Source organism: Apaloderma vittatum, unplaced genomic scaffold (genome assembly GCF_000703405.1).
Source record: "Apaloderma vittatum isolate BGI_N311 unplaced genomic scaffold, ASM70340v1 scaffold1309, whole genome shotgun sequence".
Classification (NCBI taxonomy): Eukaryota; Metazoa; Chordata; class Aves; order Trogoniformes; family Trogonidae; genus Apaloderma; species Apaloderma vittatum.
In genome coordinates, this window is record NW_009734393.1 from 1 (window position 1) to 15,678 (window position 15,678).

Sequence of the window (15,678 nt, forward strand, 5' to 3'; positions counted from 1 at the left end):
CCGTGGCGCCAAGGTGGGCAGCCTGGCGGACAGGGAGTCCATCCTGCAGCGCCTGGACCACCTGGAGGAAGTGGTCTACAACCAGCTAAACGGTACGGAGGGCTGGGAGGGGATGCAGCATCGGTCCCGTGGCACCCCGTGTCCTGGGAGGGTGCTGCCGGTTGGGGAAGACCCCCCAAAGTGCCTGCCCTCACGGGAGGGACGCCTGGGCACGATGCACGCGGACCCGATGCTGAGGTGCAGAGAACGAAGGGACAAGAGGTGGCTGCAGGGTTTTGCTGAAAGGAGCCCCCCGCTGCCAACGCTTGGTCCAAAGGCAGGACTTCCTCAGTAGATGCAAAGTTAAGGAGGCTGCAGAGTTCCTGGGTTTAAGCGCTGGTGGAAGCCCCTATGAACTGTACCAGGTTTTACAGTTTGCCTAGTTCTATTAACTCTGCATGGGTAGGTGTTTGTATAGCAAATACACTGTTAGGTTATAGCTGGAAGTCATACACTTGGTCTCAGAACTACTTCAAAAGGATTCTGCTGAGTTCTTACACTGTGTACTTTTAATGATCTGTTTAAACATAGCACCCCTATGTCTCCTTAATGACTTTGCCATTTAAATTTGCAATTATCTTTGGTGAGGCAGGGAAGCGTCCACCACTTCTTATGACATTCAATTTTAATTCACCAGCCTGGAAAAATCTTGGTGTGAACCCTTCCATGGAACTTAGAACAGGCTAAGCCATAAAAGTTATTATAGGACAACTAATGTTTCAGATAGAAACTAATTCTGCAGAACAAGTGCATTTGTATTTTGCATGGATTTATAAAGTTCTAAATGCGGAACATCAAAGGAATAAGTATGTGATTAAATACATTAGTGCTTTGGATAAGAGGAGGCTGAAGGAGTGAACTCTTACATGAAATTATAATATAAATGTAACATTTAGTGTCTAGCATCAAATAAAAGTTCCAGTGTAAATATGTTTCAGGATACCAAATGTGCTTCTAGGCTGCTTGAGAAAATCTTACTCATAACATTGATTTAACAAAGGCTACTGTAGTCTTAAAATGCAGACAAATAGGAGGGCTAGGATAAAGTATATTTTGTATTACTACTTTCTGAATGATTGTATAAATCTAGGTAGGTTAGACTGTTATGGTAATACCCAGTCTATGCCAGCAAGTGTTACAGAACAGGCACCCCCTTAAACACTGTCTGTATGAAACAGGGAAGAGAGAAGGGGAATGAGTAGTGTGGATGTTAGTCACAAAGTATACATTCATGAATTAGACGGAAAGCGTCAGCAGCTGTGTTTCCTAATCATGTTTTGGAGCAGTTTTGAAGAATGTAGGATTTAAGAGGGAAATCCTCCTCCCAAATTCAAAAAAGCCATAGACTTCCCAAACTAAATTAGTTCAGTCCCTGAGCTATATCCATTGTAGCTCAACTCAATGGAATCTTTTTGGCCCAAATTGATTTGTTCTTGGTGTTGTTCATAGGTGAGACTTTGGGTAGGGTTTACCTGCTCCACGTTCATCTCAGTGTAGGATCACTTGGAGAATCAGCAGGAGTCCTTAATGTACTAGGCAGGCACCATTGCACGTAATGACTGTGGCTTCACAGTAAACAGGAAGTTCTCTGTAACATATGCCTTTATTTTGGGGACTTTTTTCTTCTTCTTCTTTAGTTTAGTTTGTTGGATAGTTGACTTCATAGTGAAATTACTTGAACTTAAATGTCATGTTGCATGTTCAGGTCATAATAAACACTGCAGGCAGTTTCTTCTTCCTGAAAGTTCTTACACAGGAAAATGCAGGAAGTTATTCAAGCTGAGCTGTTTAAATTTCCTATTCATTTCCCTTCAGTTTCTCTCTGACAGTTATGTGGCTTTTTTTTTTTTTAGCACACAGTGATACATTAACACAGATTAATAATTTCAGCATCGTTGTGAAAGATACTTTGTCGCTTTCTTTCCCTTCCCCCTGCCCCTTGTCCTGTGGCAGTAAACCCCAAGAGTCCTAAAAAATTAGGAGATGCTCCACTGTAAGTGAAATCAAGATCAGGCATCTGTTTGAGTTTACCTCACTGGTATTCTTTTTTTAATATCATGACTCATTATTTATGCCATTAATGGGCATAAATGAGATTCCAGGGAGCCTGTCTGTGACAATGCTCTGCTGTGTCTCACGGAAAGACTGCTATTACAGAAGCACTTTGCTCTGGAGCTCTGTAGTTCCATCCTAATGCTGAGCAAGGTTTCTCAGACATTATCCTATATATTGCTTTATTGCAAGTTTGGAGAATGATCTGAGGCCCTCTTGGACATTATTTTATCATGAGGTGGGCCAAAGTCACTTTTATATGGAGAGACAGAGATGGGTAGACAGATTTTATTCATAAGGAATATGAATTCCTTGCATACCCAGAAGTCCTGCAAGCACCAGAAGTTTGAGTCTAGCTCAATGATACTGTCATGGTAGATCTGGCCAGATTAGTATTTCAAGTTTTCTGCTCTTAGTTCTTTCTATTTTGAGCTCAGCAAGTTTAGAGCCACCTATTAAGTATCTTATATTTTTCGTAATAAAGTTTCGGTGTTCTGTTATTTCATTTTTCTTTTCTATTCAGATTAGCATTAAACTGGTAAGACCTTGGCTAGATTTTCTAGGGACTCTTTGGAAGACTCAGTGCAAGAGAAAGATACTTCTGTGAGAGACCAGCCATGCTGCTGCAGCTATACGGAATTTTGTTTCTGTCACACTCGTTTGTTTGTATGCAATCAAAGAAATGTTATTTGAAAGTGTACCTTCTGCAAGGAAAAATAAACACAAGCAGTAACGTTGCAATTGTATCAAGAGGCAACACAAACCTGTTCGCTAGAGAACTCATTAACTTTTCAGCCTGAATAAAAGCTGTGCATACAGTGCCTGTGGAGGTGTGTGCAGAACAGAGCACTGTGCTTGAAACTCAGTAGAAAGCTGGTCCTTGCAATTGTCTTTGGCAGAACAAGAGTTTTTAGAATGGAATGAATGAGAATTGCCATGATTCTCTGCAGAGTCATTCAGACATACACCCAAACAATAGTTTTCAGTTGGCTCGTGCTTTGATTTTCTATCAACTTGGAGAAGTAATATTTCTGAAAGCTTTCTTTGCGCTCAGCTGCTGCTGTTTTTGGTGAAAGTAAATGAACAGAGCGTGCAAAGGGAAAGGAAAGCAATGAAACACATCTGTGGAATTTTCTTGGTGAAACTCTCTATTACCTCTTAATAGTTGACTTTGGATTCTGCATCTAGTTCATCAATCTATATTTCTTCTTTTTTACTGTGGTATTTCTATTGATGAGTATGATTTATTGTCTGTCAACACGGAACTAATGCTGGATATCCTTTGTAGCAATTCATGAAACAGCATAACGTTAACGCCTTAGTATTTTGTTCCTTTGCCTGTGTTTTTATAGAAAAAATTTAATCGACCTGTTTTTTTCCTCTAATCAGTTTTGCATCTGAGTCTGTTGCTAATGATTTACTATAGAGGATGAAGCATTTTTGATGCCCAAAGTAAGGTATAACCTTTCATGCCAAAAGCAATTGAAGGGTCAGACTACAATTTCATTGTAATTGCCTTTTTCCCTTTTCACTGTCTCTTTCCAGTAATACACAACAATCAATACAATGTGTAATTAGGTTTCATTCAATCTGCAAAGATCAGGGGAGTTTTTATCTTCTCATTATGAATGCTCACATCATGTCTTCCTACCCATGTCTTCTACATTAGACCTCTTTGACCTGTTCTGTTGCAGATGTCCAGGCATAAGTTTGGAGTATTCCCTTGAATTTGACAGATTATCATTCTTTACACATCATAATTCGATTTTGCTCTCTTTGGGAAGATTAAATACAATAGCAATTTCCACTATGATAAATGGGTTTTATACTGCATGTGCATTTCATGGAGGAGGCTGGGGGAAAAACTGGACAATTCACATAATTGCAGCACACAGGCTTAAAATGATGGAAATAGCAGGTCCTGGGTGCAGAGGACTGATTCATGCAGACTGTGACACCTGATTTTTAAAGTGTACTGGAAGCAAAGTGATTGCATTTAAAATTCAGCCTGGCAATCTGCATACTTAAAAGGTACAGTAGTATTTTTAAAAGGACAGTTTATTCTTCATAGGCTTGGGGACCAGTTGAAAATGGTTCAAAATTTCCATATCGAAAGTAAGAGTTGAGAACAGACTGTAAATGAATCATGCAAATATCTACATCAGATTTGTCAGAAGGAAGCTTTTATAGCTGGCAACTTTCAGCTGAAGAGTAATTCCTTTGCAAAGAAGAGAGGAAAAGCCACACATGTGCATAGGGGAAGACTAAGTGTGACTGCGCTACTGAAGCTGCACCTTCTTGTACCCACATACAGATTTTCATGTAATAGCTATTTCTATTTAATGTGGTTACGGTCTGATAGTAACAGGCATCTGAGAAAATTAGCACATAATTATCTCTAAAAGTATCAACTTACTTGTGGGGATTGCTCTCAGCTATGTGCTTTCCTTGACCTAGTGAGTGGCTTCCTCATGTGGCCTCATTTTGCAGATTGTTTGATCAGGTTACCACACAGCACGTAACAAGTATTTTCAATTGTTCTGGATCAGTTACTCAAGCTTAGGCCTGACCTTTTGTATTTTGAAGTGATGGTCAAGTCCAAAAGAATGATTTCCACTTCAGATTGGCTTTAGCTGTGTTAGTCCTGATTTATGTAGCTGAGAAAACATGTAGTCAGTGCTTTTAGGAAGGTCAAGATATTTTTCCTTAAAATAAGGGAAGAAAACATCCTGAGTCAGTATTTGGATAGCCCATGAAAAAATATAAGGTGGTATTCAAAATAGCGTTACTCTATTCAGGCACTTTAGGAAGAAAAGGTCTAAAGGTCTGGCAGAAAAAAAGAGGGTAAATCTCTTCTGTGAAACAGGCAAAATTGTATTCAGCTCTTCAAAATATTGACAAATACAAAAACCACATCTCCCTTCCCAGCAGCACATTAGTGATTTTAGAGTCTCTCTATATTCTTCTAGTTTCATCTACTGGAAACTATTTTTTTTTTAATGTACTGTTTCAGCTTCTTGCATTTGTAGCTGGGAAGAAATCTTATTTTGACATAAAAATCATGTTGTAATTTTATCATTGACTCATTTGTTAGAACTTGAATAATTTGTACTGTATAAGATTTAAAGCAATGTTTACAGAGGTGGAAAGAAAAATCTTCGGCAGTTACTGTTTTTGTTGCCATTTAGGAGATCTTTCAGTCCAGTTTCTTTCCATTTCTTTGTAGATGTTACTGGAGTTGGAAAAGTAAGTAAATACGGGTCTGTCATCTTTCTAGTGAAGAGCTGCAGTGTGGTCATTGCACATCTATAACCATTGTAAAGGTTTAGAGGATTAGAAAATCTGGCTTTAACTTAGGACCCTTGACATGGGAGGTGGGATCTTTTTTTGGTTCAGATTGGGTTTTTTTATTGGTTGCTTGATTTTTCAGTAAGTAAAGTCAGGTAGCAGTTAAACTAAGAACATCATTTAAGAATGCAGTTCCAGCTGCTGGGTGCATGGCTGTTCTCCAAGGAAATAATAAGATTTATGAACGGAAGGAAAAGAAATGAGTCATGTTTAACAAATCTTCCTTTTATTAATACCCCTCTCTAACTTCACTAATGGATACTTAGTCTCTCTTTCTCAATATACTTGGCATACTTTTTATTATTGTTATTATTTGTGGGGTTTCACTTCGTAGTAATTTCCATCACTTAGTTTTAAACTAACAAACTGAAAGGGGGGAAAAAAGAAAAAAGAGCCTGTGATGTTCTGGATAACAGAAAGGAAAAAAAGCCACTGACAGCAGAGCAGCTTCCAACCTTGTTGTAGTCCTATTGATCAAAACTGTCATCTGAAATAAGAGAACTAGCTTCTGAGAATGAAAGCCAGAAAAAAGATCCTCCCAGTGACCCAAAGTCATCTTATCCCAAGAGCACAGGGCTAAAGCAGCCAAGTGCTAATTGGATGTGTACATGACCACTGCTATGGTGCCATGGAAATGGTTGTGAATATCTGAAAACATCGTAGGTGGAGGCAAAACCCATTTCAAGAACAGCACGGCAGATGCAAACAGATTAAAAACTTTCTCTTCCCCATAGTTTTTATGCTTTCAGGTGTTCTGGAATATCCAGGTTTCCCACATAGTTTAGGAGATGAGCTATAGTTCCTACAGGAAGCAGGCTTTTGCTTCTGTGGCTCTTTGCACTAGTTTTTAATTTCACCTGATTTAGCTAACTTGGACTCATTGCTATTTGTGGCAAGGCCAAATATATGTGTGGCCTTTTTTGGGGGTTTTGGTGTTGTTTTTTTTTTGTCAAGCGTATCCTTGATTACTGGCTTTGGAGGAGAGTTTGAGGGCACCAGCAGGTAGATAGCTGAGGAGACAATAGACTGATTCTGCTTTGTCATCGTGAGCAGTGTGGACACAGGTTTCTCAGGGGCTGAAGAGTTCTCTAAGTAAATGAGCAAACATTCTGAGAAAAGGTGAGACCGTAGATTTCTGAATATTTTTAGTCTTGCACCACCTCCTGTGGAGCCATTCTCTAGAAGCCACCACAGTCCGATTTAAACTTACAATACTTGAGCTACAATTTGTATGTCATCCTGGGAGAATGGGCAATGATTAAGAAAACTAAACTGAGGAAAAGGTTTTTGAAAAAGCTTCTCTAAGCACTTCTACTTAAAAATGATTCTGTCAGGCAGAGATATTTGATGCCAGAGTACTACAGGAGGGGGTTACCTATTTCACAGCATCATTTGGAAATCTATATAACCCAAACTAAGGGGATGAAAATACAAAAGAACATGTTGGGCCTGTGGGATTCTTCAGTGCATTTTGCTTTAATTTTAGCCTCTTGGACTCAATGTTAGAGCAAATGCATAAGAGGCTGCTGCAATGCCAGTATCTCCCTTGGATGGAATAGCCACTGTAAAATGGTATAGCACTGGGAAAAGACAATTCCCTGGCTGTACAAACCACTGCTTCCCCTCCTCAGGCAATTAGCTGTGGCAGGAGGCAGAGGAGAAACTCTGAGCCTGTGTGGGCAAAAGGCAGCCATGAAACTCCATCATCTACCTTTTAGTTATATTTCAGATCTACTTCTGTAGGTGATCTGGTTGCCTTTACTGGAGTACTCAGAGAAAAAGTGCTCGCTAGTGTAAGGGTCTTTATGTGGCATGACTTTGCTAGAGTTGAATCACCATTTGGTACAAGCAGCATAAAAACATCTACCAACTAGGCTTTAACATCGGATAAACTGATCAGGAAAGAAATTGGATCCTGCTAGGTCTCTCTCTTCTGTGAAGTTCTTTAAATATTTGGATACTGTGAAACATAACTGCTACCTATAGAGTCAGTAGTACCTGTAAGGCTGTGTTAGACTGTGCAGAGGTACCTGTGAGGGGTATCCTCTGTCACAGACTTCATAGGCTCGTGAAGCACAGAGCTGTTCTCTGTGGGATTACCAGTGTGTTACTAGTTTTTGTTCCTGGAAAGAACTGTTAAAAATCATGTCTGTGATACAGTCAGCAGTCGTGCTTAGTCGGGGATCTAAGTCAGGTACAAATCCAACACTGCTTTCCAAGCAAATCGCAGATCCTGCCAGCCGCTGTTCTGTCAGCAGCGCGTTGGGTGGACAGTGACAAATATTGTTGCTTGGATGGGGTAACTTGCTCAAATGAGGTTTTTATGCCTGCAGCAATAATCCAAATTCTCCTCAGCTCAACCATGCACTTAGTCCTGTTAAAGTTGGTTGCCTAAATTTATCCGTGCTTGATTGTATTGATTCAGAAGCATCAGCACAGCCAGTAGTTATCAGCATAGTAACTCCAGTAGTAAATTTGGCCAAATGAAAGTACTTCTGCCACAAGATGAACAGTGTATTGGCTAGTTATGATGATATATATGTAGTATAAAAGATATATTCATGCTGTGTCCCTGTACTACTTTAGTATGGTTGAGAACAGATTTCTTCCTCTCTGGAGGTTTTGGAGTGATTCCCCTTTCTAGTAATATGTGAGCTTTATGTTTCTGCCTCTGATCCCTAGTACTGGAGTCTTTGCTTTGGTGTTTGCACTGTTTGGCTCCAGTTTGCATTTTGCAAAAACAAGTACACAGACCAGGAGGTCAGATTAGCAGCAGATTAACAGCCTTATCATGGCTGTCTTGCTCCTGGTATCTGAGCAAGCTTTGTTCAGAGATTGATTTATCTGTTTCCACCACACTGCACAGTACTACCTACCTACCACGGAGCAAAACTGAATCCTCTTCTCACACCATGTCCGTTACTGGACGTGCTGTTGTGCACAACCCCAGTGCCTCAGCTACTGTCTGTGCTCCCATGGACGTAACTCCCCCATCCCTTCGCCGTTGCCTGCATGGTAGAAGCTCTTCATTTTTGAACTTTGAGATCTGCTTCTGCTTATATTAACTTTTTGTCTCGGTTTTACAGTGCTGGGTAAACTAGTGCCTAACTCAGAGTTATTAACTGGAATCCAAAACTAGGCTTTTTCTCAAGACTTGATTGAAAAAGTATTTTTAGTATGCATATGCAATTAAACGTGTATGGATTATCTGTGTCCTAGCTGAATGCTTTAACCAGTAGCATATTGTTTCAAAAATGAAACCAAAAGGAAGATCATATAGCTTTCCCCTTCCTTTAGGTGAGGAATAAGACCTCTGCTGCATTTTTTAGAGCTGTGGGTCTTACGCGGGCAAATGTTTTCAGATTCCAAAGCACGGATGGGGTGTTTTCGTTGTTGCCTTCAGTCTCCTCTGTTGACTAGCCCCATCCTGAGTCTCAGCCAAAGATTTGATCTTTCCCTGAAGGGACAACAGGTCCTTTCTGCAAGCACTCAGTTGGACCCCAGATGCTAGTACTTAGAAGTTAATCCTAAGTGTGTTAGAGCACTCTGGAATGAGTCAAAATCTGGGACTTGTGCAAGGTTACACACAGCCTCCAATTCCTGTTTCCCAAGGCCAAAGCTGGCATCCTAGCCAAGGTAGTTCTCAAAGCAAAAGGGGTTTTGTTGCACAGGAGCTCATTTTTCTTGGAAGGTATCCACCATGACAGCTGGAAAGCCAGCTCCTGCAATACTGGAGAAGTTTGATTCTCATTTTTTCTCTGGCATTTTTGGTGGGGTGATAGGGTTAATTGGTTGGTTTTGATATGGATTCTTTATGCTGGTTTTGTATTTTATTTGGCAATGGGGCCTTACTGCCCTTTTAGAAATCGAGTTTGTTTTTTTCTACAGCTCTCATATTCCTCTAGGATGTGAAGCTTTTGTAAATAAAAATGTATTTTTTGTTATGTTAACTCATTTTCAAGCAAGTGTTCAAGCCTTGTGTTGTAGAAAAGATTGGTGGTATTCTTTCCTGTGCATACTGAACTGAAGGCAGCGATAAGACTAAAAATATCCCCAATTGAAACAGCATTGTATAACCCAAAGGTTGGTCTTCCTCAGGATTAAAATTTGCAGTTGCTTTATAGATTCCTTGTAAGGCAAATTTCTAGTTATCCAGCCATGTGCAAAATGAGGCTACTGATAGCTGCAAAATTTTATGTCTGCAATGCCTTGTGGTGACTACCACAAGCACAAATGTGTGGCTGCAAGGTGCTGACACCTGTTGTGTGGCGTCAGCTGGCCAGTGAGGCTTCCGTGGTCCTATGGTGCTGGTGCTACAAGCACTGTACTGGAGCTGCTGAGCAGGGATGAGGTACCGTTCACCCCTCTAATAGGAAAAACAGATTTTCCTGCACAGAGCTGTTAATCCTAAACCACGATGATAGATTGCAGGTGGCTCCATGTAACAGATGGGAGTGGAGTATGAGGTAAAAGGGAGCTGATCATGCTTATGATTTACACTGGCAATGAGTGGGTTTGGCGTGGAAAAATGGGTGGCTGAGTGGTTTAGGTGTTAGCCTGTGTTAATTGCGGGTGTGGAAACCATGTTTTTTGGGGGGAGTTCTGTTACATAATTTCTGTGTCACATGGAGAATCCCTAGAATTCAGGTCTGCAGATTTAGGCTTCTAACTTCCAGCACCATCACAGGGATGTGGGCAGCCAAATCCTCCGCTGGAGCCTGCTTGTCTGTTTCCTCCTGGTGACTAGTCTTTTCTCCCACTTTTTAAAGTTCTTTTGCATCTACTAGAAGTGACAGCTCTCTGAACACCTGTCGAACGTCTTCTGTTTGTTCACTGCTAACATTGTAGGGAAGAGTGAATAGATTTGCAGGTCTTAATTAGAAATTTTGCATCTTTCTTCAATTTAGTATTTGGCAAACTCACGCGATATATCCTTCCTGAGATACCCCTTTAGGCACAGACCTGAACGTGTCAGCACCTACAATGCACATTTTGCTCTCAACTACTCCAGCTTTGAATACACAAAACCAATAATCTTTGATTTTAGACCTGTGCCAGCCTGATCCTCCTCCTGAACTAGATCCATCTAGCTCAATGCATTTTCATTCAACAGAAAATTAATCCTGGAATGGCAATGGCTAGTATCTGGTGGGGATATATGCAAAACCTTCTGCTTGCTGAAATGGTACGTTATCGTTCCCTTATTCACAGTCATGTTCCCATTTTGGGCCTACAGAACTCTAAGGCACGCTGCAGAGAGCCCTCTTGGCTGAGGTCAGGAAATCAAGAATTTCTTCTGTGATTCGTTCTGAACCTGATCTGCCTAACAACTGGAGTCTTTATCTTCCTCTTTCCATCACACATTAAAAAATTTCAAAGTGAGATTTTTTAAGTTTTCCTTGCACAGTGAGAAGAGCGAACAAAAAATACGTGGAAGCGGAGGAGAAATATTCATGAGACAGCTAAGACGTGACCTAACTTTGAAGCTGGGATGGCGCAGCCCGGCAAGCCAACGGACACGGGCTTGGGGGATGCAGCCCTTGGTGAAGGCGCTGAAAATTTCAGAGGGCAATTTTGTGTATATTACAGGGCTACTTCTTTAGGCATCTCTTAGCCTTTAATCTTACTGATGTGAAGGTGGGACACAAATGCTTCTGTCTTAGAGACGCAGTGGAGGTATGGAAGAATGAGACCAGTGAAATACTTGGTAAAATTCTTCTTACTCAAGTTACTTGCAGTCTATGCAGTAAGCGCAGGAGTAGTGGACTGGAATCAGGGTCCGTGCTTGAGTCATGCTAGTACTGCTCTAGCCCTAAGGAGACGTGAAGTTCCCCAGCAGCACATTGCAGCAACAGGTTATACTGGCAAAACCCATAACGCACTTTGACAAGTCACGTTAACGTAGATGGTTACTAATTATTCTGGACCAGAACTTCAAGTGATGAAAGCTGTCTCTTACATAGCCTGCTTATGGCACTGTAGTGGCAAGACCTGAACTGGACCCAAAGGACAGGACAGCTAATACAGGATCAACACCAGCTGGATATGACTGGGCAATGCTTTGTGTGATGGTAGGCTGAGATATCAGAAAACAAAACTGGTTATTTCTGGATAGAAATTTATTTTAGAAAAAGAAGTCAGCATACGATCTTTTAGTTTTGTCCCTGAACTGGAAGAAGATGCCTTTAATCTGTTTGACGGGTGACACAGCACGCCTGTGACTTCTCTGTGCTAGATCTGAGTGTCTTGGCATATGGCTGTGAAACCAGAGGTGATTATTTTCCAAAGTATTTTGACAGATACTGAACTGACAAATTCCCTCTCAAAAAAACGAAAGGGTTTTGTTTGATACTCTGCTGGTGAGGCTGTGTGGATTTGGGATTGTACTTGGCATTATATTTCTTTCATAAGTAGGGAGGAAAAAGCACCCCTACTACAAACAATCACAAGCATTAATTTCTTAATGAATGCCAGGGTTCCATCGAGTAGTGTGTCCTCCTGTCATGGTGCCTCACCTTTATGTCTGCGTCTCTCCGTTCTGCAGTGAGGAAGCGCTAGTTTAGTGAGTCAGGCATTTCCATGTGGATTTGCTTTAACATGGTATCTTTACCAGGAAAGTAGTTTTAAATGGGGTCACAGACATACCTCATTATTTCATTAGGGATCCCCTAATCTGCAACCGAAAAGCATGCTCTTTTATCACTTAACCTGGTTCTCATCATCGACCCTAACACCTGACAAGAAGTGTGTGTTAGCCCACAGAAACGGGAACTGGGGGCTAATGGAGCAGATTCAGTGCTAGCTTTCACGAAAATATTTAGAGCTGCTGAAATACAAGACCCAGGCTTAGGATACCTGGGCTTCGTTTCCAGGTGTGCCTTTCCTTTGCTCTTTAGCTATAGGGTCAGCTCATCTCTGTTTTCCTTTCATCCCCTTCCATTATCTGTGTCCTCTATTTAACTGAGGAGGTCTGAGTCCAGACTAGTCTGTGCAGCATCTTACCTCGTGATATTGTTAATCAATGATACAAATAACAGCCAGACATCTAACAGACCTGGGCATCCAGTAATTACCACAATTAACCTTCAAAAAAAGCATTTAGTTCCTTCAGCAGCAAAAGCAAGAAAGTTGACTTTCTTGTGGGTTGGGATCCTAAAGGTGAATTCTTGGGTGGTGTCTAATACCTCCGACAGGTCTCTTGTATTTGATCTTTCACTGAACCTCTTCTCTCAGTAGGAACATTTTAATGATAGTTTCTTTCCAGATGTTGACTTTTGTGACACTTGCAGAAATGTAATTTTTGGAGACCTCTGACTGTCTGCCAAGCTTTGGCTGAAATTAGATACAGTCCTCAAAATCTAACGAGCACAGGTGAGGGGAGAGTATGAGAAAGAGAAGCAGACTGATAGACAAATGCAGACAGCATGATCTCACAGAACTGTTTTTTCCTAGCAAACCAGGCTAAAAAATGTATTGATGACAAATGGGATTTTCACTTTATTTAAACACAAACTTGCAAACTCAATTCTTAGCTTTTAAGGGAACCAGATTCAGATCTTCGCGTTGAATTCTTCTGCTTGCTCTGTTAATTGGCAATATGATAACACAAGCAGGTTTTTTTCTGCTTTTCTGCTTAGTTCAGTTAATAACTACAGCAGCATGAAATTTCCCTGACACTACACCAGTACTGCAGGAGAGCCTCCTTTATTTTCAGCTTCCTTACATGGCAGACATGGGTCCCACTGGCATGTCATTCCCTTTCAGTAGTGACTGAATAATTAAATTGTGTAAGGAGTAGAGAAGTGATCCAGTGCTGCTCTTTCCTAGGCAGCATGAAGCGTGCCTTGCTGCCCATCTCATCAGATACCTTTAATGGACCAGGGGCTCAGCATTGGCTTTCTCTGGGACCATTTGGGTGCTGGAAAGCTCTTTCTGCTCATGGGAAATGTGGGTCTGACCTGAAGTTTAAGCGTGACTGGATGACACATCTGCTTTGTGTCCTTGAGGAGTCCAAGCTGTAAGCTCAGGCCTCAGTTTTCTGAAATTTGAATTCTGATTAATACCTGTCTCTTCACTGAAGGATCTCCTCCCCTATAAAGGCACCTTCTATTCCTATTTTAGTTTCTCTCTTTACTGTGTAATTCAACATCTCATAATGTAGTCATAACTACAAACCTGAGACACATCAGGGGACAGGAACATTTTTTCTTTTATGGAATTTCTGCATAAAGTAAAGGAGAGCTTGAAGAAAAATTGGGTCTCTGAAAACTTGAATTTCTTTTTACATTGCTTTGGTGGAAAGCAGATAAACACTACTGCAATCAATGTCATTAGGAACCTAAATTGAAGATGTCTGAGCTGCAATTAAAAAACTTGGCCGTTGTCTTTATATGTGTTCTGAACTCTATACACATGTGATAGTTTTAAATGTGGTGTAGGTGGATCGAAGTAACATCTTGTTACCAAACGCACTCTGCCTATGTCAAACAAAGCCCATTTTGTCTTGCAGTGAGTTTGTCAGGGCCTAAACTAGCCGTAGGTCACAGGCAATTCGTAAAAATACCAAGATGCAATGAAGCCAATCTTGTTAATAATGAATCAGGCATTATAGCAGTGCTGGTTTTAAAAGTGCCTTTAACAGTGGATCGTAGCTTTGCTGCTCCTGGAAGTCTGAGTCAATTTATCTTTATATCAACAATAAACCAGAAAGGGCAGAAATCAAAGTAAGCAATGTTTTTATTACCACTTTTAAATAAAACATTGTGCCAATATTTTTTCCCTAACATCTAACATCTTTATTTTCTCAAATTCATTGACAATTGTTATTTATCCTCATTTCTCCTTTCTTTTGCAAAACTGCCTTATCCTTTGATTTACTTCCTCCAGAGAATATGGTACCTAATTCTTTCTATTTTTCCCTGATAAATCCCTGATTAATTGTATAAGCTATCCATGCAACATTGTGTCTTTCATTTCCAAATAGGCTTTCTCTTATGAATTTCAAGAGCATACACTTTCCTCTCTGGAGCCAAAACCACATCCAGGCTCAGCGTTTCCTTAAACAATAGAACCAAGTACGATCTCAGCCCTACGGACTGCTTCTCCTCCTCTTCTGTAAGTGGAAGACAATCGGACCTCTATTTGTGGCACATCCTCTAACAGATCCACTCTAGAGTTAGCGCCCAGTTTATCTCACCGGTTAGGAGGACTCTGCAGAGTAACTTTCTTCAGGCATTGTAGCTTCCAAACTGCCATAAATTGTTGATTTTTAAGTATTTTGATTTAGATACTGATTTCCGGGCTGTATTTTTGCTGTTTCGAATGTGTTCTGTGTTTGGTTTTGAATGGACTTGTCCTGCTGGTAGAAAATTAAATCATATGTGTATTAAGAGACTGATGGAAGGAGACACGGCAGCCTGGCATTGACAAGCAAGGCACCGCTCTCATGTGCGTTGACATGAGATATGAAAATAAAGGGAGAAGAGTAGAGGAAAAAGAGAGATGGAAGTTCCGTCTCAAATCAAATTTCCAAGCCAAACTTCCTGAGAGGTGTCAAAGTTGTGCCTGAAAAAGAAGCACACAAACACAGTTCAAGAAAAATACACACATCTACACATGTAAAATAGGGAGTCTGTCAGGAGGATGAGTATGCTTTGAGGCCAGCCATCAATATTACTGTGTAATGGTGCAAAAGAAAAATATGTCACCTTTGAAGAGCCTGTAAGGCCACATCAGACTGAAGAGAAAATGGAGGAATCAAGGCTTTCTCTGGCTCCTGTCAAAACCGATATCCAAATTAACTGATTTTCTGCATGGGTCCGTGAAGAGATCTGATGGAAGTATTGAAAATCTCATGTCCTCAATAGCAGGCAATCTCTTCTGCCATCTATTCCCAAGGAGAAATGCCTGATTATAACATTGAGAGGCAGCAGATAAGAGAAACAGCCTTGTTCTGACAAAACTGGGGACCTTTTTCAGATCGTTTGCTTCTCCAGGGGCCAACAAAGACACCAGGCAATGACTCTCGGAACATGGAAGAGAGAACAGTGGACCTTGCCAGCAGGTCTGGAGGTGTTAGTTATCTCTTTATTGTAGTTATATTGCCAGAAGTGGACTTGGTGACTAATTTCACAGTGGTGGAAGACCAAGATCCTACTTTTATGCATAATATGATTTTATGCTCCAGCAGCTACTACGCCTGCATTTAATGCTGCCATCCTCTGCTGTATAAAATGGATT

At 40.8% G+C, this 15,678-nt stretch overlaps 1 protein-coding gene across 1 annotated transcript in view; it reads left to right on the forward strand.

The window, feature by feature from the left end:
• Positions 1 to 4: 4 nt before the first annotated feature.
• The window catches only part of GALNT9 (polypeptide N-acetylgalactosaminyltransferase 9), a gene marked incomplete at its 5' end in the record, with an annotated part of 135,136 nt that continues 119,462 nt past the window's right edge, over positions 5 to 15,678 (forward strand). The window contains one exon of the mRNA XM_009876227.1: positions 5 to 92. Coding sequence (XP_009874529.1) covers positions 5 to 92 — 88 coding nt within the window. The remainder of the gene's footprint in view (positions 93 to 15,678) is intronic.